Below are 27762 nucleotides of genomic sequence, written 5' to 3'. Positions count from 1 at the left end.
TATGATTAAATGGGCAAAAGATTTTGGCTATAATATTCATCTAGAAGACTGGGAAAATTTATGGAAAGAGGGACTTAGCTTTACAGCATGTACAGTGGTGCCCTGCAAGACGAATGCCTCGCAAGACGAAAAACTCGCTAGACGAAAGAGTTTTCCGTTTTTTGAGTTGTTCTGCAAGACGAATTTCCCTATGGGCTTGCTTCGCAAGACGAAACGTCTTGCGAGTTCTTGCGAGTTTGTTTCCTTTTTCTTACAGCCGCTAAGCCGTTAATAGCCGCTAAGCCGTTAATAGCCGCTAATAGCCATGCTTCGCAAGACGAGAAAACCGCAAGACGAAGAGACTCGTGGAACGGATTAATTTCGTCTTGCGAGGCACCACTGTACTGCATTGAAAGAAAATGTGATGAAAATGATGTATAGATGGTATATAACACCAACTAAGTTATCTAAAATGCAAAAATGTAAAAATAAGGAATGCTGGAAATGCAAAGTCAAGGAAGGCAACTTTTTCCACATGTGGTGGACTTGTAATAAAGTCAAAATCTTTTGGGATATGATATATAATGAACTGAAGAAAATGTTAAAGGTTACATTTGTAAGGAAACCAGAAGCATTTTTATTAGGAATAATAGGTGAGGAAATACCCAAGAAAGACCAAAAACTGTTTAGGTATGCAACTGTTGCAGCAAGTGTTTTAATAGCGCAGAGATGGAAACAACAGGACTTACCAACGATCCAGGACTGGTAGACAAAGATGTTGGAATATGCTGAGTTGGCGAAATTGACTGGGAAAATCCGAAACCAGTGGGACAAAACGTTTCACAAAGACTGCAATAAGTTCGTAGAGTATTTGAAAGATAATTGTGAACATCTAACAACACTGATAGGACTATAGTTTATAGAAAGCACCGATTTACAATAAACATTTTGTGATTATCAGAATTGAATAAAGAGGGGAAATATGAAAAGCAATTGTGCTGCCAAATGCGGCAGTTCCTTCAAAGAATATCAGGACAAAAGGAATGAGGAGGTGGAAGGGGAATCAACACAGTTTTATTAACAAACAAACAAACAAACATACAAAACATAACATAAAACATACCCGACAGGGGCCACCCAATCTCCTCTTCAGCTGCCTGGAGCCCCCAGGTAGAGCAGCAGGAGAAAGACCCCGACCGTCGGTCTCCCAGCATCAGGTCCTTTGATCTGGGCAGAAGCTACCCCCCACCACCACCTATGGCTTTTATAGCCTGCCTTGATGTAATCAAGTGCACCTGGCATTACTCATGATTAATACAGAGTGGCTGAGAGTCTCCCACTACCTGCAGCCGGCATCCAGCCAGCACTTGCAACACAGAAGAACCCAATAAACTCCTGACAGGTGTGTGAAACACAAGAATCCAACTGGGGATGTTAAAGGGAAAGGGATATGCCACCTAACCCCTAAAAATACAGTTGTCTTCCGCATTTCCACTACATTCCACCCCGTGGCATGTTCCATTTCCTTTACATCCTTGGTTTCATTTGGGTGACAGTGTTCCACTTCTTCTGGACATCGTTCTTATCCCTTGCCCCGTTCTGTTCATGCGCTTGTCCTGGGTGCCTGGGAGCCATTGTCTTTGGGAGAAGATCGGTTGTTCATCATTAAAGGCAGGCTTGTGCATGTTCTTGTGGGATACTTAAGAGACCCTAAATGAAAGAAACAAAATTAATACCAACTAATAAACATTTAAGGTAACTCTGAAAATGAGTTTTATCATTCTATTTGCTTCAGTTTAGCATAAACCAAACAAACTGGAGCGCTGGCTTGGGATAGCAGCACCCAATAGGTGGCCCTCGGGCCCCTACCAATTATTTCCCCTGGTTGGTCAGACCGGTTGGGTCCTGCCATGAAATCTGAATCTATTGATTCAGACTCTTTGCTACCTTTGTTTGTAGGCTGGTTTGGACCGGCTACTCCCTGGATAGTTGGTATCCTTATTTTTCACAGATAAGTTGAGCTATTCGCTGTCCTGTGGGGAGAATCACATCTTGCACCCCAATATTATGCAGTAGTACTTTTATTTCATCTTGGTAACCAGTATCCACCACCCCTCCTAGTATCTGGATGCCCTTGATGGCCAGCTCCAACCGCGGTGCAATTCGCTCATACGTACCAGGAGGCACTGCAATCCCTATGCCTAAGGATACTGTTACCTGCCCTCCAGCTGGTACCACTACTTCCTCAGGCGTGATGAGATCTGCTCCTGCACTATCAGGCATTGCCCGGAGGGGTAGCTTACCGTATGGCTGAACCTTCCATACCTTGAGGTGGGTTACTGGTAAGAATACTCCTTGTGAGCTCATTCGCTGCAAAGTCCAGCACACAGAGGACTGTTCAAATTCAGCTTGCTCAAATACCTTCCCCCACGCCTTTAACGTGTGGGTAGGTGTTAGCTGCTTAATTTTTATGGGGGCGCCTCCATCGCTGGGGATTCTCTTAGGATTGATGGCTGCAGCGCACCACACTCTCTCATTTCCTTGGTATCCAGCCGACCCATCTGTGAAATGGACTTTATCCAGTTTGACCACAGAATTCTCTTGCACCTCCTCCCCTGTAGGTATCAGTGCTAGCACCTGCTCCTGCAGTGCACTGACTCCCTGAGGCCCTACCCTTGCTCTGTCGGCAATGTACCACTTCCACTTAACAATTGAGGACTGCTGAGCCCATCCTACTCTCGGACTAACAGATTCATCCTGAACCCATGCCATGATTGGAATGGCAGGTCTTAACATTACTGGGTCTTGCCCAGTTAAGCGCTCAGTGTCTACCAAGGCCCAGTAACAGGCAAGAAGCTGTTTTTCAAATGGAGTGTATGATGCAGTGGGCAATTTCCTTGACCAGAACCATAGAGGAATCCACTTCCCTTTCTGGCCCCTTTGCCATAAACTCCAGACAGCAATTTCCTTATCTGTTGACACTTGCAATTCAAAAGGTTGCCCTTTTTCATAGGGTCCGAATGGCATGGCAGTCGCTACTGTGGCTTTGGCTTCAGCTAAGGCTTTCCCTTGCAGCTCCCCCCATTCAAATTGGGCCTTTTTCCTTGTCACATTGTAAATTGGCCCCAATATCTGTGCCAAATGGGGAATATGCTGCCTCCAAAAACCCCACCAGCCATTGAGCCTCCTCTTTGGAGCGTGGAGCCTGCAAAGTGGCAATTACATTGAGGGTTTTCTCAGGAATATGCCGCATAGGTCCTGCCCAGATCACTCCTATGAACTGCACCTGTCGTGCTGGTCCCTGGATCTTTCCGGGATTAATTTCCCACCCTCGGGCTTTCATGTGGTCACTTAAAATGGCTAGGCCCTGCTGAACCTCCTCTTCTGTAGGTCCTGATAGCATAATATCATCAATGTAATGGGCCATAAACAAGGTAGAGTTCAGTATAACTTCCTTTAAGTCTCTAGCCACCACCCCATGGCATAGCGTGGGACTGTGCACGTACCCTTGTGGTAAAACCTGGAAGGTGTACTGCCTGCCTTCCCAGGTGAATGCAAATTGATCCTGGGACTCAGGGGCAAATGCTATTGAGAAGAATGCATTAGCCAGATCAATTACGGCATGCCAGGTGCCAGCATTTTTCTATCTTTAATATTTTTTATTAACAGGCCAATCAAATCACATTATTTCCAAATCACATTAATTCCAAATTATACAGCCAGATTTTTAAATTTTGTTGGGGGTACATACTTCAAGCTCCGAATGGGTCCAAGCATCTCTTATATTGCTGCTTTCATTAGACAGTTCTATCCAGTTCTGTCCAGATAGTCTCTTTATTACTTTCTTCATCTTCTTGTTGTTATCATATATTCCTTTCTTTGCGATCTCTGATAATCTTCACAAGCGGGTTGGAAACAAACATCCTCTGTGTGGTCTTTACACTTCCAAAAATCATATCACATAGGGACAGACGCCATTCCACACTTCCGTAAAGAATTTATCCTCGGTCTGTCCTTTAATTTTCCCAGGCTTGCTAAATATATCACAGAGGGCTCTGCCAGGTTAGATCACATTCCAATCATCATTCGCATTCCGATGATCCTGGTCCTCCTCCCCCCCATCTTTCTTAGACAAGCCTGTTTTAGCGAGACGCCATTTAGAGCTGCGTCATAAAATTTTCCTCCGTACTCCGATGTTTACCGATCCTCTCTTTTAATCAATAATTCACTCCACACAGTTCTTAAATTCCTGCTTGTGATTAATAACATGCAACAATCTTCTTTCTGGGGTGGAGGGTTATTAATACTCACATAAGGTAAAGAAAATAAAGTTTTTTCCTCCACCCCCCTCCGTTTCACTCCAAACATACCAATCTCTTAATGGTGGTTCATCACTTGATTTATTTGTCCCATCCGTCGCTCCGATCACAGAGATCCATTAATCAGCAGTCTTATCTCCCGAACTTTGCTTGATGTATGTGCTTTAGCTTCTTTCCAATTATATGTTTCCAATTATATTTCCAAGCTAAAGCGAACCAGCACGCGCTAATTGGAGACAGTGTCAGGAAGAGCCGACTTCACCGAGGGCTCGTGCCAAGTGTCCGGCACCCCCTTCTTTCGATTCCGGGGGTGCATTATGGACACCGCTGGCAAGGCAGTCCCCCCCCCCATCTCCTTGGGGGGTTGGAAAGACTGCATACTTCCCATAGCAGCCTCTTAATTACCTCGTGTGGGTCGGAGAGATGTTATTGTCGGCCATCTTCCAATGCGCCACCTGGTGGCCCCCTGGCTCAAAGCACCAGCATTTTTCTCTATTTGTTCCAATAAGGTCACTATGTCTGGCACAGCTACAGCCAGTGGCGGGGCATGTTTATTCAATTGCCGATAATCAACTGTCATTCTCCACGTGCCATCTGGCTTCTTCAGTGGCCGTACTGGAGAATTAAAAGGTGAGACCACTGGTCTTAGAACTCCCACTTCCAGCAATCCCTGAATGGTTTGCGATATCTCTTTATGCCCCCCCCCCGACAGTCGATATTGCTTTACATATACCACTTTGCAAGGTGGTGGTACTTTAATGGGGTCCACTTTGCCCTTCCCAGCATTATGGCCCGAATCCCAAAAGAGAACTGACCCCATGGGGTTTGAAATTCTCTCCCTTTCAATAAATCTATTCCAATGATATATTCAGGTACATGAGAGACTAACACATTTGCCCAAAAGGGTCTAGACTTTCCCAAAGCTAGACATACTGCCACCTGAGTGGTACGCTCTTCCCCATCCCCATAAGCATTGATATAAACTGTGGCCCCCTGATGCTTATCGGGGTTGCCATGTATCAGGGTTACCTCGGCCCCAGTATCCATGAGGGCCATTACATGCTGCACATTTGTTCAAGACCAATATATGGTCAGAGGTATATGAGGGCGCTGATCTCCAGGGATGGCTGTCTTTATTAGCCTTACCTGCGGAGTTTTGCCACCCCCCTAATCCATGGGCTGTGGTATCTCCCACCTCTGGGCCTCCTTCCAAGAGAGATAAAATGCCTCCTCTGGTGGGGCGGCTCCCCTTACTTGAGGATTGCTGTCTATCTCCCTGTGACCATCAGCATACCTCTGCTTCCACATCTTATATATCTTCGTTGTTGCAATACCATCAATGTCTACTTTAGGCACCCCTGCCTTGAGAAGCTCCATGAACATTTGCCCCCATGTTATCTTACTAGCCGGCTTCTTGGCTTGCCTACTCTTGACTTGTTGAAACTTCTCCCCCTCTCTTGCCGCATGTGCCTGGGGCTTGGTGACACTTTCCCTGTGGATCTCTCCTAGTTGACTTAACAACACAACTACCTCCCCCACTGCTACCCACTGTGCCGGTCCAAGCAGTGCTAACAGGACCTCGCATGTGGGGAGGGGCACCCTTCATTACACGTGCTCTCATTCCTGCGGTAAAATGCTGAACATCCGGCCCTGCAAACCCTTGCAAGTAAAGTCCAGTCTGCATAACCATCCCTCGCAACTGCTCTACTGCTTCATCAATTGTTTGCCATGGGGGCATCTGTTCCTCCCAGTCCATTGCAGCAGGGTATCTAGTCCGGACTGCATGTGTTAAAGGGAAAGGGACATGCCACCTAACTCCTCAAAATACAATTGTTTTCCGCTTTTCCACTACAGCAATTAAAAAAGATAATTTAAGGTAATCATGGACTGGGAGGGAGGGGAGTCGTGTGTTAGTGAGAGTGGAATATAACGTGAAAAATTTGAGTATGTTCATCGTCGTCGTTTAGTCGTGTCCGACTCTTCATGACCCCATGGACCAGAGCACGCCAGGCACTCCTGTCTTTCGCTGCCTCCTGCAGTTTGGTCAAACTCATGCTGGTATCTTCGAGAACAGTGTCCAAACATCTCGTCCTCTGATGTCCCCTTCTTGTGCCCTCCATCTTTCCCAACATCAGGGTCTTTTCCAGGGAGTCTTCTCTTCTCATGAGGTGGCCAAAGTATTGGAGCCTCAGCTTCATGATCTGTCCTTCCAGTGAGCACTCAGGGCTGATTTCCTTCAGAATGCATAGGTTTTGTAATGGTTCAAGGGGTTGCTCGTGCGTAAGCCGGTGCCCACACCTGGCTGGGTTGCCTAAGTGAACCTTTTCTGTCCGGACAGCCACTCACCCGTGGCTGTCTCAATCGCTGGCAGAATCCGTCAGTGGGCGTTTCTTAAACTTCTTCCAGCAAATAAGTTATTTCACGCCCAGTCTCCTCCTACTTTCCCTGCGCGGAAGCCTTCTGCGCAAGGAAGGCGTAGGCAGCGGAGGACCCTTCCTCCCCCCGCTGGTCCCCGGCAAGGAGTCATGTGACTCCCTCTCAGATTCCCCCATCTGCCCCTCTTCTCCACTGGAGCTGAGCTGATTCTCTTCTCCAGAAGATGGGCTGCCTCTCCCAATCCCGGGACGCTCTCTGGGATCCCTCTGGTGCTCTCTCTCTTCCTCCGGCACTGATGGCAGTTCCCTGACAGGTTTGAGTATGTTATATTTATATAAAATGGAAACTTAATAAAAATGATTAAAAGGAAAAAAGAAATTTCGAATTTGCAAATAATCCAGGCAGACTTTTGGCCTGGCGATTAAAAAAGAAACAGGACGAAAGAATAATTAATAAAATTAAAATTGATGAGATGTGGATCCAAGACCCGAAGGAAATTAGTAGGCACTTTGCCAAATTTTATAAAAAAGTTATATAAAGGACCGGAGAAAATTGAAAAAATGACCTATTATTTGAATAAAAGCAAATTACCCATAATCCCCAAGGAGAAAATATCTACATTGAATTCCCCAATAACTGCTCTGGAGGTGCAGCAAGCAATCCAAAGATCAACTATCTATTATTTAAAAAATTAGAGGAATCACTATTCTTACCTATGAAAGACATAATGAATGATATTTTCATAAACGGAATGCTACCGAACTCGTGGAAAGAAAGTTTTATCATCCTCATCCACAAACAAGGAACTGATCCCTCAAATTATAGACCTAATGCCTTGTTAAATAATGATTATAAGATTTTTGCTGACATCATTGCAAACAGGCTAAAAACAGTTCTGAAAGAAATAATCCACAAAGATCAAACTGGGTTCCTCCCTGGACGTTATATGCAAACCAATCTCAGATGTGTGATCAATGCTTTAGAATACAGTACCTTGTTTATAAAATTGATAAACCTGCTGCTATTATGCTGGTCGATGCCAAAAAGGCATTTGACTATGTTTATTGGAAGTTTATGAAAAATTTAATACAAGAAATCGAACTTGGCAAAAATATTTGCAAAGGAATAAATGTCATTTATAAATGTCATTTATTCGGAACCATTGGCTAAAATAGTGATCAATGGTAAAATCACGGACGAGTGTAAAATAAGTAAGGGAACTCGGCAAGGATGTCCATTGTCACCACTGATATTTATCCTAGTGATGGAGGTTCTGAATATTCCGATACGAGAAGAGCAGCTTGTTAAAGGTATTACGCTGGGGAATAAAGCATACAAACTAAAGGCTTTTGCCGACAACCTACTTATTATGACTGAAAATCCTAAAGAAAGCTTGACAAGAGTGTTAGAACTGATTAAGAATTTCGGACAAGTGGCAGGATTTAAATTGAATACCATTAAAACAAAACTGTTGGTTAAAAGTGTACAAACACAGGAAAAGGAAGACTTAGAAAAAACATTGGGCCTGAAGATATGCAATAAAGCAAAGTATTTAGGTATTTGGATTGCCCCCCAAGATATAAATTTATTCCAGGACAATTATATGAAAACTTGGTCAGAGATCAAAAGGAATCTTGAGATTTGGAGCAGGTTGAAACTTTCATTTCTGGGTAGGATTTCCGTTATATAGATGAATGTGCACCCCAAACTAATATTTTTATTCCAAATGATTCCGATACTGGGTGGAGCAGACTGTCTCAAGAATTGGCAAAAACAGATTTCTAAATTTTTATGGCAAGGGAAAAGACCCAGAATTAAACATTTAATTCTAATTGATATAAAAGACAGAGGAGGCTTCTCCCTGCTCGACCTGAAATTATATTATGTAGCAGCCTGCTTTACCGGGTTAAAGGAGTGGTGTACGTTGCAAGACCTGGACCTCTTAGACCTGGAGGGTTTTGATAATTGATGGGGATGGCATACTTGGCGTATGGGAAAGCTAAAGTTCATTTTTTAAAAAATCGAATCATATTGACAGGAAATCGTTATTTACTGTCTGGGAGAAATATAAGAACTTGTTAGAGCCCAAAGTCCCCTGGTGGATCTCACTAATAGAGGTGTGTGCAGTGAAGAGAGAAAATACCCAGGGAGCTTGGCCAACATATAAAGTACTCATAAAGGAAGAAGATAACCAACTGAAGCTAAAACATTTCGAGGAAATAAGGGAATACATATCTGATTGGTTTCAATACCACCAATTATTTGAGACATTTAAAACCGGTAAACTGAAGGGTTTTGCCACAGAGATTTCCAGATTTGAATCTGATTTGGTGAATTCCAAAATTAAAACACTTTTGAAAGTATACCAACTCCTTGACTGGGAAGTTGAGGAGGAGGTCACAGTGGCTATGGTTATCGCAAGACTTTGGGTACACAATAATCATGACCCAATGGGAAAATTTGTGGAAAACAAATTGGAAATTCACAGCTTACTACTCTTTGAGAGAGAATTTCCTAAAAATGAAACACCAATGGTATTTAACCCCTTGGAAACATTCCAAGATATATAAAAGTGTCCCAAGCAACTGCTGGAGGTGTAAAGAAAAGCCAGGTACTCTTGTTTCATATGTGGTGGCAGTGCAAGGAAATTAAGGTGTTTTGGGAGGATATCCATTTAGAATTGGAAAAAAATGTTTAAAATATCCTTTAATAAAAAACCAGAAGCCAGCCTTTTGGGAATTACAGATTTGGACATTCCCAAAAAGGTAAGAGGGCTTTTCTATATGCCACGGTGACAGCAAGAGTTCTTATTGTGGCAAACTGGAAGAGTGATAAATTTCCTTCAAGGTTTGAATGGATTTAGAAACTGGCTGAATTTGTGGAATTAGCTTGTTTGATAAAATACAAACCAAACCAAACAAGGTATTTGTTTCAAAATAGGAAGTCTTTAAAATCTATTTGAAAAATAATTATTGTAGTTTAAACTCTGTCACAGCATTTGAATAATATCAGTAGCAGTTTCAAGTATGATGTATGACCTAAGATAGATTAAAATTTAATAAATTTTAATAATATCTTGTTCTGTTTCGGCAGCAAGCCAATGGTGAGTAACTGAAGTAAGGAGTGGACTGTAGAAAAATACCATTTTTATTTTACTGTTTTGAGACACATATATATATATATATATATATATATATATATATATATATATATATATATATCTTTTTGCTTTGTGTTGATGTATATGGATATTTGTCTTTTTGTTGGTGTGTTAAAGTGAATAAAAAACAAAAAAACAAAAGCATGATTCCCCTCTTTATTTTGCCTTAAAAAAAATAAAGTTGAAAAACTGAAAGGTGGCAGTATGAAGAAACCTGTATGTAAAGTTGCTATTAATAATACATTTATTTATTTGTGGGCATGTACAGAATGGCATGTTTTGTATTTAAAATGTTGGGTTATATTGTGGAAAGAACAGGGTGGGGGACCTTTTCAGATCATTGTCAAAGTAACTAGTGTTTGGTGATTGGTTTACCCAAGGTTGTGTGTTCTGCATTTGTGCCCTAAAAACCAGAGATGAGGAAGCTGTGATCCTCCAGATGTGATCCTCCTGGCCATTGGTCATATTGGGCTGATGGGAATAGGGAATCCATCATCATTTGGAGGCCCACAGGTTCTCCATCCCTGATATAAGCCCTGAAGAAGCTGGAATGGGAGGTGAAATCAGCAAAGCCAGAGTCAGATTTTTCTTTAAAAAAAATATTCAAAGGCATAATCCAAAGTTCTCCACTTGGGCAGGGGTGGAGGAGTGTGCCAGAGTCCTATTAATTTTAAAAGAGCTATAGCACTGACATAATGCTCCCACTGAAATCAGCGGGCCTTAAATATGTTCAACTGTGCCACAACAGCTGTGATTTTTAACCTACAAGTCTATAAAGATAGCTCTGATGCCACATTTTTGTGGGAGGGGGTTGAGGGAGTACGTCACACCTCTGTATTATCAGGATTATGCAAAGATAGACAAGCTTGTTTTAATTTTTGTATTTCATATTATAGAGGACAGGAAGCCCAGTGTCCTCCAGATGTTGTTGAACTTCAGTTCCCATGAGTTCTAGCCAGCACGTTTAACAGGTGATGAGAGTTGTAGACCTGCAACATCAGGCGCAAAGCCACAGGTTCTCTACCCTGTCATAAGATCTAGGATCTGTAATTCTTTGGCATGGAATTTATTTTTGTGTGTGTGTGTTGCAGAACTTGCAGGATTTGGGGTTTTACCTTGAAGTGGTTAGGCTTCTGCTTTCCAAAACTGATGAAGTCATTGAATAAATTAAGGCATTTTCTATCACCTTTTGACACTAACATGAAATCCGGAGGAGTGGTTTTCTTCTACTGCTATTGATCAGTGAAGTACTAAAAAAAAACACCTCTGGGGGCTGATTCGCTTGTTTCTTATATGTAGCCTCCCAATACTCATTTTCTTCTTCTGCATCTTTTGTGTACATGTGCTTGTATATCATGTGGAGAGCAACAAGTAAAAGGTTCTGCCTTGCTACAGTAGCATGTGGTGTGTATGTGCGTGTGAGAAATTTTAATTTCCTTTTTTTCTCACTCCAAAACTAGGCTTTGTGGAAAAGGCCCTTCCCTTCCAGCAGCACGAGCCCTTAAGGAACATGTAGGCTTGTTAAGGATCTAAGAAACTACTACCTCTTCCAACCCTCTATCCCAGGGTTTCCCAAACTTGGGTCTCCAGCTGCTTTTGGACTACAATTCCTGTCATCCCACACTACTGGTCCTACTAACTTCCATAGCCAGGAACAACAAGCTGGTTTACTAATAAGCCTGCATAACTTTTGTATATGCATAAAAATAATTTTAGCTTATGCACAAAGATCATTGCAGGTGCTATCCAAGAAGAGGCATCCATCCCACCCCCAATGATAGTTGAGGGAAAGTGGAACGCCTTTTCTGATATTTGTACCAGGAGATTAAATCTACTGCCCAATTTAGTCAGAACCACCATTTCAATCATAGAATTGTAGAGTTTGAAGGGACCCCCTGGGTCATCTAGTCCAAAATCTAGTTCTCGCTGCACACATGCATACACAGTTTTGCTTGTCAGTTGCCAGTGTAAAAAGTTACTGCAGCATTTACAGAGGAAGCTGGGAAATGTACAGCCCTAAGGAACTGCTGAAGGTGGCATAGAATGTGTTCAGCAATTAAGAACCAGATGCATGGAAGGAGTACTCCAGTGACCATTAATGAACTGCAACAGGGGACAACCACCCTACTTAACCTTGTATCTGGTTAAGAAGCAAGAGACACTAAAGCCTTATAGAGCTCATTGGATTTTTCACTTTTGTTTGCTCAGTAGCATGCAGGGCACCACTTGTGAGAGGAGTGTCATGAATTTTGCTCGTAAGATACCATGTAAGGCAGAGATCCTGTTGGATCTCTATTCTTGGGTTTGTGTGCTGCAACCACCTTCTTCAGATCCCACCAGATTTTTTCTATGGGGTTTCAAGTCAGGTGACTGTGATGGCCACTATAGAACCTTCCAGGACTACTTCTGCAACCCACCCTTGGTGAAATTTGAGGTATGCTTGGGAACACTGTCTTGTTGGAAAATCCAAAGACGCCTAAACTTCAGCTTACTCACAGATGGCATGACGTTTCTGTGGGAATGTTGTGGACAGTAGGAGAGGATATATTGATTAAATATTATCCTTCCTCACTCATGCTAGTGAGTGAGATAGATAGATATATCAGAGCTCATTCGCCTTCACACGGCAGAAAGCTAGTTTGCAGATTTATTTGAATCTAGTTAAGCAATCCAATTTGGCATGCCCAGATTGGAGTATATTCCTGGTAAGACCCCTTTGTTCCCTCTTAAAAAGAAATAAAAGACACAAATCTTTTCCTTATGAGTAATGAAGTTTACTCACGTTTAGTTCACAGTATGATCCCTGAAGGCAGCCTTTAGCTTGTAGTTACAGATACAGTGTGGCTTACATCCTTGTAAGGATGGGCCGATGTGCTGCTGGCACAGAGCCAGCAGAAAGCATCAGGAGCAGTGGCCAAAATGGAAGAGACTGGCAAAAGAGAGGAGGGATGGCTGCATGACTGGCCCCTTTGTAGAGTCTGCAAGGGTCACGTCCACCTACCTGGTCACATGCAGGTGGAAGGATATTCCAGACCAGGTGTAACAAGAAATTCTACCTTGGCTGGAATAACACCCCGTGTCCACTCTAGGGAAACAAGGAATGTTGTATTTGACTGCTCCAATGGATCACACACACACCCGTTTCCTCCTAGGCTATTCCAATACTTCAGTGAATCCATCCTGTCTTCCACATGCTGCAAGTTTCCAGTGCCAGAGGATGGAAAGCAGCCCCAGAGGATCATCGAGTCACCACCATGCTTCACTGTAGGCAGAGTGTTCTTTTCAGCGTATGCTTCATTCCTCTTCCTCCAGACATAGTGCTGATCCATGGGGCCAAAAAGTTCCAATTTTGTTTCATTGCTCCACAGAACAGAATCCTAAAACTTTAGTGGCTTATGTATATGATTTTGAACATATTGGAGCCAACCTTTCTTGTGCTTTTGGGTCAGTATTGTGTACATCTTGGAAGTTCTGGCATAGAAACCCCCTGCATTTACTATGAGCTTTACTGTGCTCACTGAAACCTCGGTGCCTGCTGCCACCAAGTCTTGCTGCAGCTCTTTTGCAGTCACTGAGGATTTTTCCCAGCCTACCATCTCAGAAATCTGGTTGCTGTCACAGATAGCTTCCTTTTTCTGCCCCATCCAAGTAGTGTGACCACTGTTCCTTTAACTTTGAACCTCCAAACTATGCTTCCAACAGTGTCTCTAGGAACATTCAGCACCTTCACTATCGTTTTGTATCCTGCTCTTTGTTTGTGAAGGCCAATGATCTCTTCTCTGACCTTCTTGGACCATTCTCTTGACTTAACCATATTCATAGCTGGCAATGTTTCCCTTTTTTAAAGGGAAATTCCCTTATTCCGAATAGAATTCCTCACAAGAAAAGGGAAAATTTGACAGCTATGGCCATATTTCTAACTTGCAGCCAAATTTGACACTCCACAACCCCCTAGCCAGCTCTCGTATTTCATGTGTTGCAGCTCAAGCACACCTGGTGCAACTAATAAAGCCCTTAATTAGTTGCATCAGGTGTGCTTGAGACAACACCTGTTGTATTCGTGCTGTTGTGAGGGGTTCTATTTAGGGGATTCAATAATAGTGAGGCTGGAGAAACCCATATAACAGGCATAGGCAAACTCGACCCTCCAGATGGAGGGGGACTACAATTCTCATCATCCCTGACCACTGGTCCTGTTAGCTAGGGATGATGGGAGTTGTAGTCCCAAAACATCTGGAGGGCCGAGTTTGCCTATGCCTGCCATATAAGTTGCAATTTCAGATGAATTTGGGGAAACCACTTGAAGCATCCGTTGTGTTGAGCTGCTTCAATTGCTTTTGTTTGATTTGCTCATATCAAAATTTACAGACTTTCAGCTGTTTGCAAATAAACCTGATTTGCAATGGGGGTTGAATAATTTCAATTGCATATGGAAGGTAAGCTGCTTCAGACTGTTTCTATAATATAAGCTCCCCAAGCAGGTGACGCCAGCTTGAAGAAGGGCAACTAGCAGCAGCATTATTATTTCCAGAACATTTACCAGAATAAAAATAGTGATAGGTATTTTGCCGCCTTCAACAATAAGCACTTTAAGATTATACATTTATTTACAAGTAATTGTAAAATGTTTTGTACGTGGGTTAATTGTGTGAAGTTGAATTAATATATACACAGAAGACACTGGAAGAGCAGACAAACACATTGATCAGTCTCCTCCGACACTGCTGCTTAAAGTATCTAAAATGTAGAAACTGAGCTTACAAAACTGCTTTTCCAAAGGTTGTACAACTTGATAAGGGAGGTGAGAGATTGAAAAATGCAGTAATAGCACTTGTGACCTCCTTACTGATTTTTTTTTAAAACAGAAAGCAAAGCAGTAACATCTTATTTTCTCTAGTAAGAGACAGAAGGATTAGTGAAACTCGGAAAATTATAATATCGTGGAAAAGTTCTTTTATTTCAGTAATTCAACTTAAAAGGTGAAACTAATATATGAGATAGACTCATGACATGCAAAGTGAGATATGTCAAGCCTTTATTTGTTATAATTGTGACATTATGGCGTACAGCTGATGAAAACCTCAAATTAACCATCTCAGAAAATTAGATTATTAAATGAAATCAGCAAAACAAGGATTGCAAATAGAGCAATACTGGACCTCTGAGAAGTAGAAGCATGCATATGTACTCAGTACTTGGTTTGGGCCCCTTTTGCATCAATTACTGCCTCAATGCGGCGTGGCATGGATGCTATCAGCCTGTGGCACTGCTGAGGTGTTATGGAAGACCAGGATGCTTCAATAGCAGCCTTCAGCTCTTCTGCATTGCTAGGTCTCATGTCTCTCATCTTTCTCTGTGGTACCTCTGGTTACATACTTAATACTGGTTACATACTGGTTACATACTTAATTCATTCCGGAGGTCTGTTCTTAACCTGAAACTGTTATTAACCTGAAGCATCACTTTAGCTAATGGGGCCTCCCACTGCTGCCATACTGCCGTCGCACGATTTCTGTTCTCATCCTGAAGCAAAGTTGTTAACCTGAGGTACTATTTCAGGGTTAGCGGAGTCTGTAACCTGAAGCGTATGTAACCCGAGGTACCACTGTATTAGTTTCACCTTTTAAGTTGAATTACTGAAATAAATGAACTTTTCCACGATATTATAATTTTCCGAGTTTCACCTGTAGAAAGGGAAACAAGCACTTTGATTTTTCTCTCATTCTTTGCGCGCCACAAAGTTATTGTCAACCCCTGTCCCATAGCAATCTTCAAAAAGCCTTGAAAACTACTAAGCAGTTCGGATATTCTTAAAAGAAAGGATACCTAGCACTTCCTTAGATATGTTACCACACTACAATGATAAATCACTTTGCACATGACCCACAGAGCAAACTGTAACCTCCTTCCCTCACCTCTGATGAGCTTAAAATAATAGCCCATTTTGCAATTTGAAATGCTTTCATCACATTGCTGAACAGAAAAAAGGAAGAATGAGAAAAGTTAGTTCTTCACACAGTACTTACAGATGCATTGAAGTTGATACAAGCAGTTAAATGACCAGCCTAGACAGATCAGCACTTGAGTCAGTTAAAAATGTATATTGTAGATAAACATTCTTTTTAAAAAATCTAGCTACATTGTGTATAACACAATTACAATTAAAATATTAGTGTAGAATAGAGCAGGCATGTCCAACAGGTAGATCGTGGGGTGTTCCTGGCAGATCTCTGGCCCCTCAGCGATCTCCTTAAAAAGAAGCAAAAAAAGCAAAACAACAACAACCCCAACCACAACTTTGGCTTCCTGAAAAAAGTTCAACAATTATGGGTAGATAACTGCTAGTCTTTTTACGACAATGAGTAGATCACTGACAGATTTTTTATAATGTGAGCAGATTGCAGTCTATTGGGAGTTGGATGTCCCTGCACTAGAGAAATGCACAATACTGCCCTAATATGAGGTGGTAGATCACAGAAAGTGGAATTCAGCCTTATTAAGTCTTTTACAAGTAACCCAAGTACAGTACATTTGACCTCATGGGGGAGGGTTTGCTTTCTGTTGTCCAAGGAGAAAGAAGCTTCAGTAAGGTTGAGTGGCAACAGCACAACAGCTATTTTGCTTTTTAAAGTAAATGCAGTGATGCTAGGAGAACAACTCAGACACTTCATACATACGCATTATCCAGGGTCAACAGTCACGCCAACTCTGCTCTACTATTGCAGAAACCCGTTTTTCATATTCCCGCTTATTCTCTTGGTATAGCTGAGCTGCCTGGCTGTTTGCAGGACTGTTTGGATTAGGCTCATCCAGTAAAGACTGTTTTGAGAAGAAAAAGATGTATCAGGCTTCATAATGAGGTTTCATACAAAGCAAGCAAAATGGTTAATTCAACATATCAAAACTTGACAGATGTACCATGTATATTAGGAACGTTTCTTGGATATTTCAGGTCCCCTGCTTAGCCTGCACCTATCCCACTGTTTTTAACACAATGACATGCACTCTCCACATGTACAAGTTACACAATTAACAATTATCTTTGTTCCAACAGCAAAGCTTAATGTGTGCAATGAGCCACTCCTTTAAGCCTACATAACTATGCTCAGAATCAGTTCTGATGGGAGAACAGTCCATTAGAGAACCGTCCAAGGCTTTTGGCCTTGTGAACACCCTACCAGCAGACATCTTGCATGGGCTTCAAGCGACAGTTTGAAGGTGGATGACTTCTGAACATTTTCAAAAGTGCAAAAAGGAAGGGGAGGAGAAAGCACACTCCCAAGACTGTAAGAATATGCTTCTGCTACACCAAATACGCAAAAGGTAATCATCACCACTAGAAAAATGTAGTGATGCAGCGCTTCTGAAATGTATAGCTGCTTCAGTTTGTGAAGTCATTTTGTTAATCTTTTTGGGCAAGTCACAGAGTGGGGATGCAATGTATCACCAATTCAATTGGGGGGGGGGAGTCTTCTTTGAAGTGCTTTTAACACTTTAGGCCCTTCCCAGTTGTTTAGTCAGTAGTGTTTCAGTTATTTTGTATTTTACCCACATTGTATGTACATTTATAGAATCACAATCATAGAATTGTAGAGTTGGAAGGGACCATGAGGATCATCTAGTCCAACCCCCTGTAGTTATACTACTGCATTTTATAATTAACAGAAACAAAAGGATGGGTCTTAAATAATGATGATGGAATCACATGGCAGATAGTTCACCACATAGTTGTGTTTCTGCTTTCATGGGTTATTACAGAAACTAAATCCCTGATGTTACCTGTATGGATGTTAAGATGGATGATACATCATAGGTAGGACTCCAACGGTTCTGAAGAATATCCAGACATATACTACCATCTGCATAGACTACAAAAGGAAATTAATGGGTTTCATAACAAGAGCCAGTGCCCTGCAAGTTTCTCTTGCCAGGTTGTCACTCACAGCTCATTGTCAGCATTTATTGAATAACTAACTAAAGTCACGCACAGAGTAAGTGTCTGAAGCTTGTTCCTCATCTGATTTCCACAAGTTATGAAACAGGCCCCTGGTGAACTGAATCTGTAAACTGCACCTTGCTCCACCAACACATCCTCCTTTCTGACCTCACAACTATGTTTATGAAGATGTTCACAGCATGGTATTTCAAGCAAGGATTAAGCACCAGGAACACATTTCCTTTCTAAGATCTATGCAAGTCTAATGCAAGTCTAATGTGAACTTTGCAATATAGGCTTTAGAATTCTTCATAAAGTGGGGAGAGGAGAGGATATAAATGTAGGATGAGAAAATCCACTGAAAATAAAACTATTAAAAACTCATATACAAAAGCATTAGCATCTATAGGAGTGCTAGAAATCTAATTGGTTACACTTGGCTAGTGACAAGAAAAGTTTGTTTACTATAGGGTTCCATCAGAAGTCATACAACCAAAATATTAGAAGCAGACAAGATCTAGGATTATAAGAACCCAAACAACGAACTAGTACTGCTACTAAGTAGATTTGGTTTCATTTAGAAGTTTTCCTCTTGCCTTTAAAATTAAAGGATTCTACACCTCAGTGATCAGGGGAGTCACTGAGGAAATCACCCTATTCTGCTAGAAATTTAAAAGGCCATGTAGAATGGATTCTCAGCAACATTTAGCATATATTTATATGACTGCAATTCCCTTAAATCATCAGTATCCAGTCCATTTCCATGACTATTGCTGTAGTTAAAGACACAAACCACTCGATTTTAGATGGTACATACCATTTGGATGAAACATCTTAGAAACAAATCTAACAGTAGGTGGCTTGTTTGGATATTCTTCTGTGAATTCTATGGTAAGCTTGAAAGTTCCTGCAATTGAAAGAGGCAAGGCCTAATTATCTTGTTCACAGATTGAAACTTCCCCTGTACCTGTTGTGCAGATGCTCCAGCAGTTTCACGGAATTACCTAGGTATAGGAGATTCAATTATTATGTAGTCTGCTATTCCACTGACAACAGTGGGCCAGCCAGATGCCTCTAGGAAGCTCACAGGCCGCTGCCACTGTCACCACAATTACAAGGCCTTGCAGACCGTCGTAGCTTTTGCCACTGCCGCAGGGCCTTGCAGGCCACCATAAGGCCTCGCAGGCTTCTGCTACCACCGCCCACTGCCGTGGCAAGGCTTCATAGGCTGCTGATTATTGTGCCACTGCTGCCAGGCGGCTGCCGCTTCTACTGCCTAGCAGGCCTGCTGGCAGTCCCAGATTATTTGTATTCACTATGACTCATCACCGTACTTTGGATTGTCCTGAATACCACCATTTGGTAGTGAAGCCCAAACCCAAGTGTCTCATTTGGATGCATTTTGGCTTGCCTGCTGCTGAAAGTGACCATTAGGTGATTGATAATATCATCATTTATCCGTTTCAGAACCTTAAGTAGTAGCAGTTGCCAGTGATATACCGCAATATTGAAAACTAGTTATCACCCAGTCCTACACCTGACCTTCCTGCTGCTTGGAAGGAAGCAGCCAGCCCATCTCACTTGGGGGAGGCAAAACAGTATTTGGAAAGCAGCAACCAGTAATCACCATACACAGGGACAGGACTTCTCAAATTGCTTGCAATTGTACTGCTACCTGGAGTTTTGAAGGCTGTTCGCAATATATTGCTGGGTCAAATATAATGAAACTGTTATTGCGATGTGGGCTTCAAACTGGTTTTGAACAATGTATAGACAGACATGATCAGAACAACCAGGGAGGTGAATGAAGTTGACAGCAAAGTGCTAGAAAGGGGATTGAGGAGAAGACTACAATTGTCAAAATGGGAGGGAATGAACCAGTGTTTTTATCCAGAGGAAAGAGAAAAGGGACCATGTATTTGAAACATTATTTATGGAGATAGCCATCCTTGATAACCGGTGATCAAAGATACATTGCCTCTGAACACATATGATACACTGTTACCTTAAGCAGACTTCGTTTATAAGAAGAAATTCAAATAAGTTCTTAAGTAAAGGGCACTATTTACACAGTAAGCCTAGTCACCACTTACAAGGCAAAATGCTTAACCGCAGCTGGCTGTGTTTTAGCCAAGAGAGAGCAAGGGCAGCTGATCCATGGAATCCTGGGAGTCGTTAATATATGGATTACATCCACCTTCTGTTCACTGAAAACATTTTTTAGTTTTGTTTTAATACTTACCATCTTCAAATGGGGTTCCCTCAGGCCTGAAAGAGGAGAAAGCATATCAGCACCTCACATGTTGTTTGCCAAAGTTAGTTTACTGTTGAACTGGCAGTCAGCTTTTACAGAATGACATACAGTGGTACCTCAGTTGCCGAACGTAATCCATTCTGAAAGACCGTTCTACTTCCAAAACGTTCAACGATCGAGGCGCAATGGGTGGTCGGTAAAATCCATGGGGGAAAAATGGAGAAACGTGCCTCAGAAGCTGTTCGATTTCCGAGGCACGTTCGAAAATGGAAGCATTCATTTCCGGGTTGTCGGCATTCGAAAGCCGAAACATTTTACTTCCAAAGCATTTGACAGGCAAGGTTCCACTGTATAGTTGAATTTTGACCCATGCCCAGCACAGAAATGGGGGTCAGAGTGAGCAAGCTTTAAGAGTTTCGGGAGAAAAAAAACCAAAAGTTTTAGCAATTTCACAATTTCTACATGTGGGTAGTTTTACTTATGCAAATAACTTCTACCAAGCAGTCACCTGCTCCTGTGCTGCTGCCACCTCTAATCCTGCTCTCAACCCAGATGCCATCTGGGTCAAATGGTGGGGATACCACCCCCAAATACTCCATAGCATTGTGTAATTAAAACAGCAGTGCTAAGGAAACTGCACACTGCTCACCGCCCCCGTTTTGCTGCTATTTTAAAAATAAAGGCAGCAGCATGATGGTGCTGCATGGCTCTGGTCTGATGGCAACCAATTTGTCACACAGAAAGGTACCCTCAAGGGTCATTTAATCCAACCCCCGGCAACACAGGAATCTCAACTAAAGCATTCCTGACATACGACTATCCAACCTCTGCTTTAAAATTTCTAGTGAAGGAGAGTTCACCCCCTTCTGAGGGAGACCGTTTCACTGTCGAACAGCTCTTACCACCAGAAAGTTCTTCGTGACGTTTAGTCAGAATCTCATTTCTTTGCATTTTAATGCACTGGTTTGGGTCCTAGCCTCTGGAGCGGCAGAAATCGAGCTTGCTCCCTCTTCAATGTGACACCCCTTCAGATATTTGAAGACAGCCATCATCGTTCACAGGTGACTGGACATATACTCAACTAAGAAACTTCCTCCCCTGAAACACCAGGACCCAATGGCCTGACAGCTAAATATTAAAAAAACAACTCCAGAACTCTCTGGTGCAGCCATTGAAAGATGTTATGAATTAATTTTTAAAGAACGGTAAAGTACCAGAGGCCTGGAAAGAGGCATTCATTACCTTAATCCCAAAGCAAGACACAGACTTAAAGGTAGGTACCCCTGCCCGTACGGGCCAGTCGTGTCCGACTCTAGGGTTGTGCGCCCATCTCACTTAAGAGGCCGGGGGCCAGCGCTGTCCGGAGACACTTCCGGGTCACGTGGCCAGCGTGACGAAGCTGCTTACCTTCCCGCTATAAAGCGGTACCTATTTATCTACTTGCACTTAGGGGTGCTTTCGAACTGCTAAGTGGGCAGGAGCTCAGACCGAAAGACGGGAGCTCACCCCGCCGCGAGGATTCGAACCGCCAACCATACGATCGGCAAGTCCTAGGCACTGAGGTTTTACCCACAGCGACACCCGCGTCCTAAGACGCAGACTTACTTTTGGTTAAAAGCTATAGACCGATCTCTCTATTAAACGACGATTATAAATTATTTGCAAACATCTTGGCCAATATATTGAAAGGAGTCTTGACAGAAATAATCCATCATGATCAAGCTGGTTTCCTACCAGGACACCAGATGAAGGATAATATAAGGAATATAATTGATTTTATAGAGCACACCTGGAAGTTAGAAATGAGATGGTAATATAAAAGATGAATTTTGAGGAGACCTTTGGGAGAGGTATTGATGCAATATACTCCGATCAACAAGCAATGTTAATTGTGAATAATGTTACAACAGAAAAATGTAAGATATTAAAGGGGACAAGACAAGGCTGTTCCCTGTCACCATTATTATTTATTTTAGTGCTAGAGGTCCTGGTGAGGAAGATAAGCACAGATGAAACAATTAGAGGAATAACTGTAGGAAATAAAGCATATGAATTAAAAGCATTTGCTGATGACTTTGCAATTACGGTAGAGGACCCAAAAAACTCATTACCAAAGGTACTGGAAAAAATTCAGGACTTTGGACAGGTGTCAGGTTTCAAACTGAATAAAATAAGACTAAGGTTTTATTGAAAAATGTGATGGAGCAATACAAAAAGGAGTTACAACAAATAATGGATTTAAATATACACTAAAAAGTAAAATATCTGGGGGTATGGTTGACAGCTAAAAATATTAATATATTCAAAGATAATTATGAAAAAAATGGAAAGAAATAAAAAGGAATTTAGAATTTGGGGAGAATGAATTTACTGTTATGGGGGAGAATTTCAATGATTAAAATGAATGTATTGTCAAGAATGTTATTTCAATCAATCCCGGTGATAAGCAGTACTGGATGCTTCAAAGAATGGCAAATACATATTTCTAGATTCATCTGGCAAGGGAAGAAACCAAGAATAAAATATAAATTATTATCAGATATGAGAGAGAGAGGTGGTTTTGCCCTGCCGGATTTGAGATTATACTAGGAGGCATCTTGCATCTGCTGGATCTGGGAATGGATAATATTGAAAAACAGATATGTGTTAGATCTAGAAGGACATAATAGATTTGGATGGCATGCATATTTATGGTATGATAAAGTAAAAGTACATAAAGGATTTCAGAATCATATACTAAGAAAATAAATTTTTAAAGTATAAAAGTATAAAGTATAAAGAAGTATAAAGATCTATTAGAACAAACAAAACAGTGGTGGCTTTCCCCGTTAGAAGCAATATCTGTGAAGAAAGTGAGTACGAGGACTAACTAGCCAACATATAGAGCTGTTAACCGAGGTAGAAAACCTACCAGGTAAAATTAAAAGATTTTGATGAGGTGAGAGAACTGGTAATAGACTGGTTACAATACCAACAATTAAATGTTTTTTTAATGGATAAAAAGAATGGTTTTAGTTATGAATGATCAAGATTTCAAAGAGAGATCTTAGAAAATAACTTTAAATTATTGTCAAAAATGTATAATTTGCTCCTGGAAGGGAACACAAAGGATGAACAGGTCAAATCTGTGATGATAAAATGGGCGAAGGATGTGGGACATAATATAAAAATGACAGATTGGGAGAGGCTGTGGAAAACACATCTGAATTTATGGCGTGTTCCTCACTGAAAAAAACCTATATGAAAATGATGTATTGGTGGTACTTAACCCCAGTAAAATTAGCAAAAATGTATAGAACAAGTACCAATATATGCTGGAAATGTAAAGAAATGGAAGGTAACTTTTATCATATGTGGTGGAACTGTAATGTAATCAAAAAATTCTGGTAAATGATATATAATGAAATGAAAAAATGTTTAAAATAGCTTTCCCTAAAAAGCCAGAAGCTTTTTTACTAGGAATTATAAGTACCGAGATCCCCAAAGATCAGAGGAAACTGTTCATGTATGCTACAACATCTTGCTAGATCTTGCTAGCTCAGATCTTGCTAGCCCGGAGATGGAAGGAAGAGACAACCCTGACCAAAGAAGAATGGCAAATCAAGTTGATGGACTATGCCGAAATGGCAAAATTAACTGGGAAGCTCAGAAACCAAGAAGACAAGAAACTTTTTTTTTAAAAAAGAGAAATGTTTATAATATATATACAAAATCATTGCAAACAGGTTAAAACAGTAGCAGGATTATAAATACACTTGTAATGTAATAGAAAGTACAGATAACCTAGGAAGATAAAAAATTGGAGAAGTATTGATATGCAGTTGAAAATAGAATTAAGAGGACCCATGGATGGGATGGGGGGAAGTCAGGAGATTCAGAGTAATCTTGATATGTGGAATTTGTATGATCTTTTGATGTAAGCTTATTCCTTTTCTTTCTTTCTCTTTTTCTTCTTCTTTCCTCTATTTTGGAAAATCAAATAAAAAATGATATATATATAAATAAACTTCCTCCCCTGTCTAACAGGACGTAATATTCAGTGGATTCTGGTTTTTTGCCACATTTGCAGACCACTCTGAAGCTAATGATTGATCAGGGTTCAAAATTATCGTTGAGCTAGTCGCAAAATGCGACTGCCAAGCAGCCTTTTGCAAGTGGATGGAGATGTCAAGGGGCACCATTTGTGCCTAGCATCTACCCCTGACTGACTGCAGTCTGTTGGTCTGACAGCCACCACTGCAGCAAAAGATCAGTCACCCCATAAAGCTGGGTGACTGATAAGGAAGAGGGAGGTTGCCTGGGGAACAAGGTAGAGCAGAAGAGGGGAAAGGGATGCTGGGGATAGGAGAGAGAAACACAGAATACACTCATTTTCAGGGTTGTTTTTATACCCCTCCTTATAGAGCACACATACATCCAGGCACACACACCATCAAGCTATTTTGCTAGTCTCTTGCATTTCTCATGCCCTCTGTGTAAAACTAAGGCATTGTTAGTTACTGAAGCTGGGGAGGATTTATTTTTTTGTGGGAAGGAAGATTTTAAGAAGTGCCTCCTCACTTTTTTTGCTGTTGTTTTATTTTGGGAAGATAACGTGCTGCAACTTAAAGCTGCCGGCTCCCTTGAATGTTCCTCAGAGACAGGGAGAGAGAGAGAGAGAGAGAGAGAGAGAGAGATAATGCAGGAAGATATGGGCTGCAAGTTAATGAAAGGATGTTCCTCAAGTCACCCCAGGGTGTCACGGCACACTGGTTGAAAACCAATGTTCCAATGTAAAGATGAAGCCTGGAGTAATGTGCCCCTGCATTGCTATCAGCTTTTTAAAAGAAGTCTGTTACTCCTAATGGAGTATACTGGATGGTTTTTTTTACTGGTCAACAATATTAAAAATCCTGGTCACACCTTCACTGGCTAATCTACTTACATGTCTGTTGCAAGGATAATCGGGGGAGAAGTGGAATGACTGCCATATGTACCTTCTCAAACTCCTTACACCAGGGGTTGCAACATGGTGCCCACAACAAGCACACACACCGTATTTTTCGCTCTATAGGACGCACTTTTTCCCCTTCAAAAATGAAGGGGAAATGTGTGTGCGTCCTATGAAGCGAAGACGCCATAGCCCCGCGACCCTCTCCCGGCTGGAGAGGTGACGCGCGATTATGGCAGGAGCCTCTTTAGCCGCGCGCCACCTCTCCAGCTGGGAGAGCGTGCGCGGGGCTAAAGAAGCACCCCGCGACCCTCTCCCGGCTGGAGAGGTGACGCACGGCTATGGCAGCAGCCTCTCCACTGTGCGCCTTTCCGCTGCTCCCCGACCTGCTCTTTGGGGCTGGTGGTGGGCTTCCCCCCGCCAGCCCCAAAGAGCAGGTCGAAAGGAACCTGAAGCCTGGAAAGCGAGAGGGGTCAGTGTGCACCGACCCCTCTCGCTCTCCAGGCTTCCAAGGTAGCCGCCTGAAGGCGACTGAGCACACCTTAAACGGCACCTTGTTTTAGAGGGGGAAAACAAGAGGGGGGAAATTCTCCCCCTCTCTGTGCAGCGCCTCCTGCCGCTTCGCTGAAGGGGCGCTGGGCAGAGAGGGGAAGAATTTTTTTTTTCTTGTTCTCCCCCCTCTAAAACAAGGTGTGTCCTATTGTCTGGTGTGTCCTATGGTGCGAAAAATACAGTATATGCCTGCAGAAGCCTTTCCTGGAGCCCACATGGCTCTTTGCAGCTAAAATTAGACTTGGGAAAAATGCATTCTGTTGTACTCAACAGAATAGGTCATGATGGGTGTGTGGTGCCCACAGCAGTTTCACCTGTTTGCACATGTGTCCATAGGCCTAAAAAGGTTGGTGATTCCTGCCTTACAGCAAGAGATTTTTTAAAAAAATGTACAACACACCAGAGGCTGCTTATTGGAATTAAAATAAATTTTGTCCAGCACCAGCTCTAGTTTTTGTAAACTCACACAGAAACACAACCCTCTCTGCCTGGATATATGACTTTATAACACTGTTGAGATTTTTCCTTTATTAAAAAAAAAGACTTTCTGCCATCACTGGACAAAGAGGAAAATACAATTAAGAACAATAGCTGTTACAGTCATCCCTGCAAAACTTCATGACCTCAGAGAATGAGCAAAACTAATTATAATCATTAAAGCAATAATTTTAATAGCACATAGACCCTACTATGAACATCTTAGAAACAGTTGTGTCTTTCTTTTTCTTCCCCAAATACAAGCAGTTTTCTACTGTAATAATATTACTATAATAAATACATGTATCGAAGACATATCATTCTGCACTCCTGGAAAAGCATAGAAAAATACATATATACATAACTTTATGAAAAACACTGAATGGGAACAGGCATTTTCATTTTGTGCTCCTAGAAGGAACAGCATGATATACGCGAAATAATAATAATAATAGTAAGAAGAGCACACACTGGCAGACCCCCCCCCCTCAAGATGCGCGATAAGGATTGCTGATTATTATTCTGAGAGAAATGGAGATCTGGACAATGAGATTACATAGAGTTTTAAACCTCTTTTTTCGGATTTATTTGGAAAAGGAAGAACAGGCGATCCAGGCCTGCCTACTCACCCAAATATGACCGCGTTCCACACCATTATGTTGTTCTCCGAGGGAGCCCCACTGACTCCGGCTGGAGGGTCCTCCTGAAGCCTGTTTTGGGAGGGAGGGAAGGAAAAAAAGAGACACCCAATTCAGTGGCGCGAGAGAGTATCACTGTCCACCCAATCAGGGCAAACGACGTAACTCTCCATACATGGGCGCCACTGCCTGCCTTGTGCAAGTAACACAACTCTGTCACTACGCTACCTTTATTAGCGCCATGTTGGATCACCTCACCTCTTCCTTACTTGCTTTCCTCGTTAGCCTCTGGGAAGGGGGGTCCCGACTCAGCGCTTACCTTTTGAAGTCCCGCATGAGGCGCCTCCGGGCGGGCGTGGACATCGCGAGCTCGCGATGTTAAAACACTCATACACACCAGCCCCCAGGGAAGGTGGGGCGCGAGGCACAAAAGGCAGTGGCAGGTTCCGAGAGGCTCCCTGAGCTGTAACACCTTCTAACACTTCAACAAAGGCGCGGGGCTGACGGCAGGACGATCAAAAAACGCGTCTTAACAATGGCGGAGGCTGCTGGGCAGTTCCAGACCGCACCACTGCCGTTGCGAGGGAGGGGTCTTTGGTAATATACAAGAGGCTGCGCTAGATTGAGCCAAATCAGGGCAATACCACTAGAGAGAAGCTGAAAGTGATCACATTTAAGAGTGGGCAGTGACGTACACCGAAAGATTCTGGACGATACCAATGGAAAAGGGGAGCATAGCTGTCAACGTTTTCCTTTTTTTAAAGGGGAATTCCCTTATTCCGAATAGGATTCCTCACAAGAAAAGGGAAAAGTTGACAGCTATGAAGGGGAGAGAGAAACCATCCTGTGTATAAGCCTCTTCTGTAGTACCTGTAGGCTTCGTCTTGGCTGCCCTCCTCCTTATTGATGCATAAGAACATAAGCCCAGCCTGCTTGATCTGGCCAATGGTTCATTGAGTCCAGCATCCTGCTCTCACAGTAGCCAACCAAATGCCTGTGCAAAAACCGGCAAGCAGGATTTGAGCACAAGGGCACTCTCCCCTCCTGCAATTTTCAGCAACTGGTATCATCATCATCATCAATTAACATTAATAATTTGTATACTTCATCTGAAGATCTCAGGGCAGTTCACAACAGAAAA

The 27762-nt window shown here is 42.2% G+C and overlaps 1 protein-coding gene across 3 annotated transcripts; it reads right to left on the bottom strand.

Annotated features, from left to right (window-relative positions):
• Positions 1 to 91: 91 nt before the first annotated feature.
• LOC308577848 (ubiquitin-conjugating enzyme E2 A) lies at positions 92 to 27294 on the bottom strand. Of its 3 annotated transcripts, none has more exons than XM_081178248.1 (7): positions 26941 to 27294; positions 26613 to 26693; positions 20013 to 20038; positions 18588 to 18677; positions 17614 to 17702; positions 16512 to 16653; positions 92 to 1689 (listed from the first exon to the last, which is right to left on the bottom strand). In XM_081178248.1, the coding sequence occupies exons 1-6, from the start codon at positions 26982 to 26984 to the stop codon at positions 16525 to 16527; spliced, it is 459 nt and encodes a 152-aa protein (XP_081034374.1). In that variant the 5' UTR covers positions 26985 to 27294; the 3' UTR covers positions 92 to 1689; positions 16512 to 16524. The 3 variants fall into 3 exon arrangements, with proteins under 3 accessions (XP_081034374.1, XP_081034375.1, XP_081034373.1); XM_081178249.1 differs by lacking the exon at positions 92 to 1689 and adding an exon at positions 14423 to 16083; XM_081178247.1 differs by lacking the exon at positions 92 to 1689 and having other exon boundaries at positions 14423 to 16653; positions 26941 to 27285.
• Between the last annotated feature and the right edge of the window lie 468 nt (positions 27295 to 27762).

This window comes from Podarcis bocagei (assembly GCF_964188305.1).
Source record: "Podarcis bocagei genome assembly, chromosome: W".
Classification (NCBI taxonomy): Eukaryota; Metazoa; Chordata; class Lepidosauria; order Squamata; family Lacertidae; genus Podarcis; species Podarcis bocagei.
This window is presented reverse-complemented; position numbering and strand designations above follow the sequence as displayed.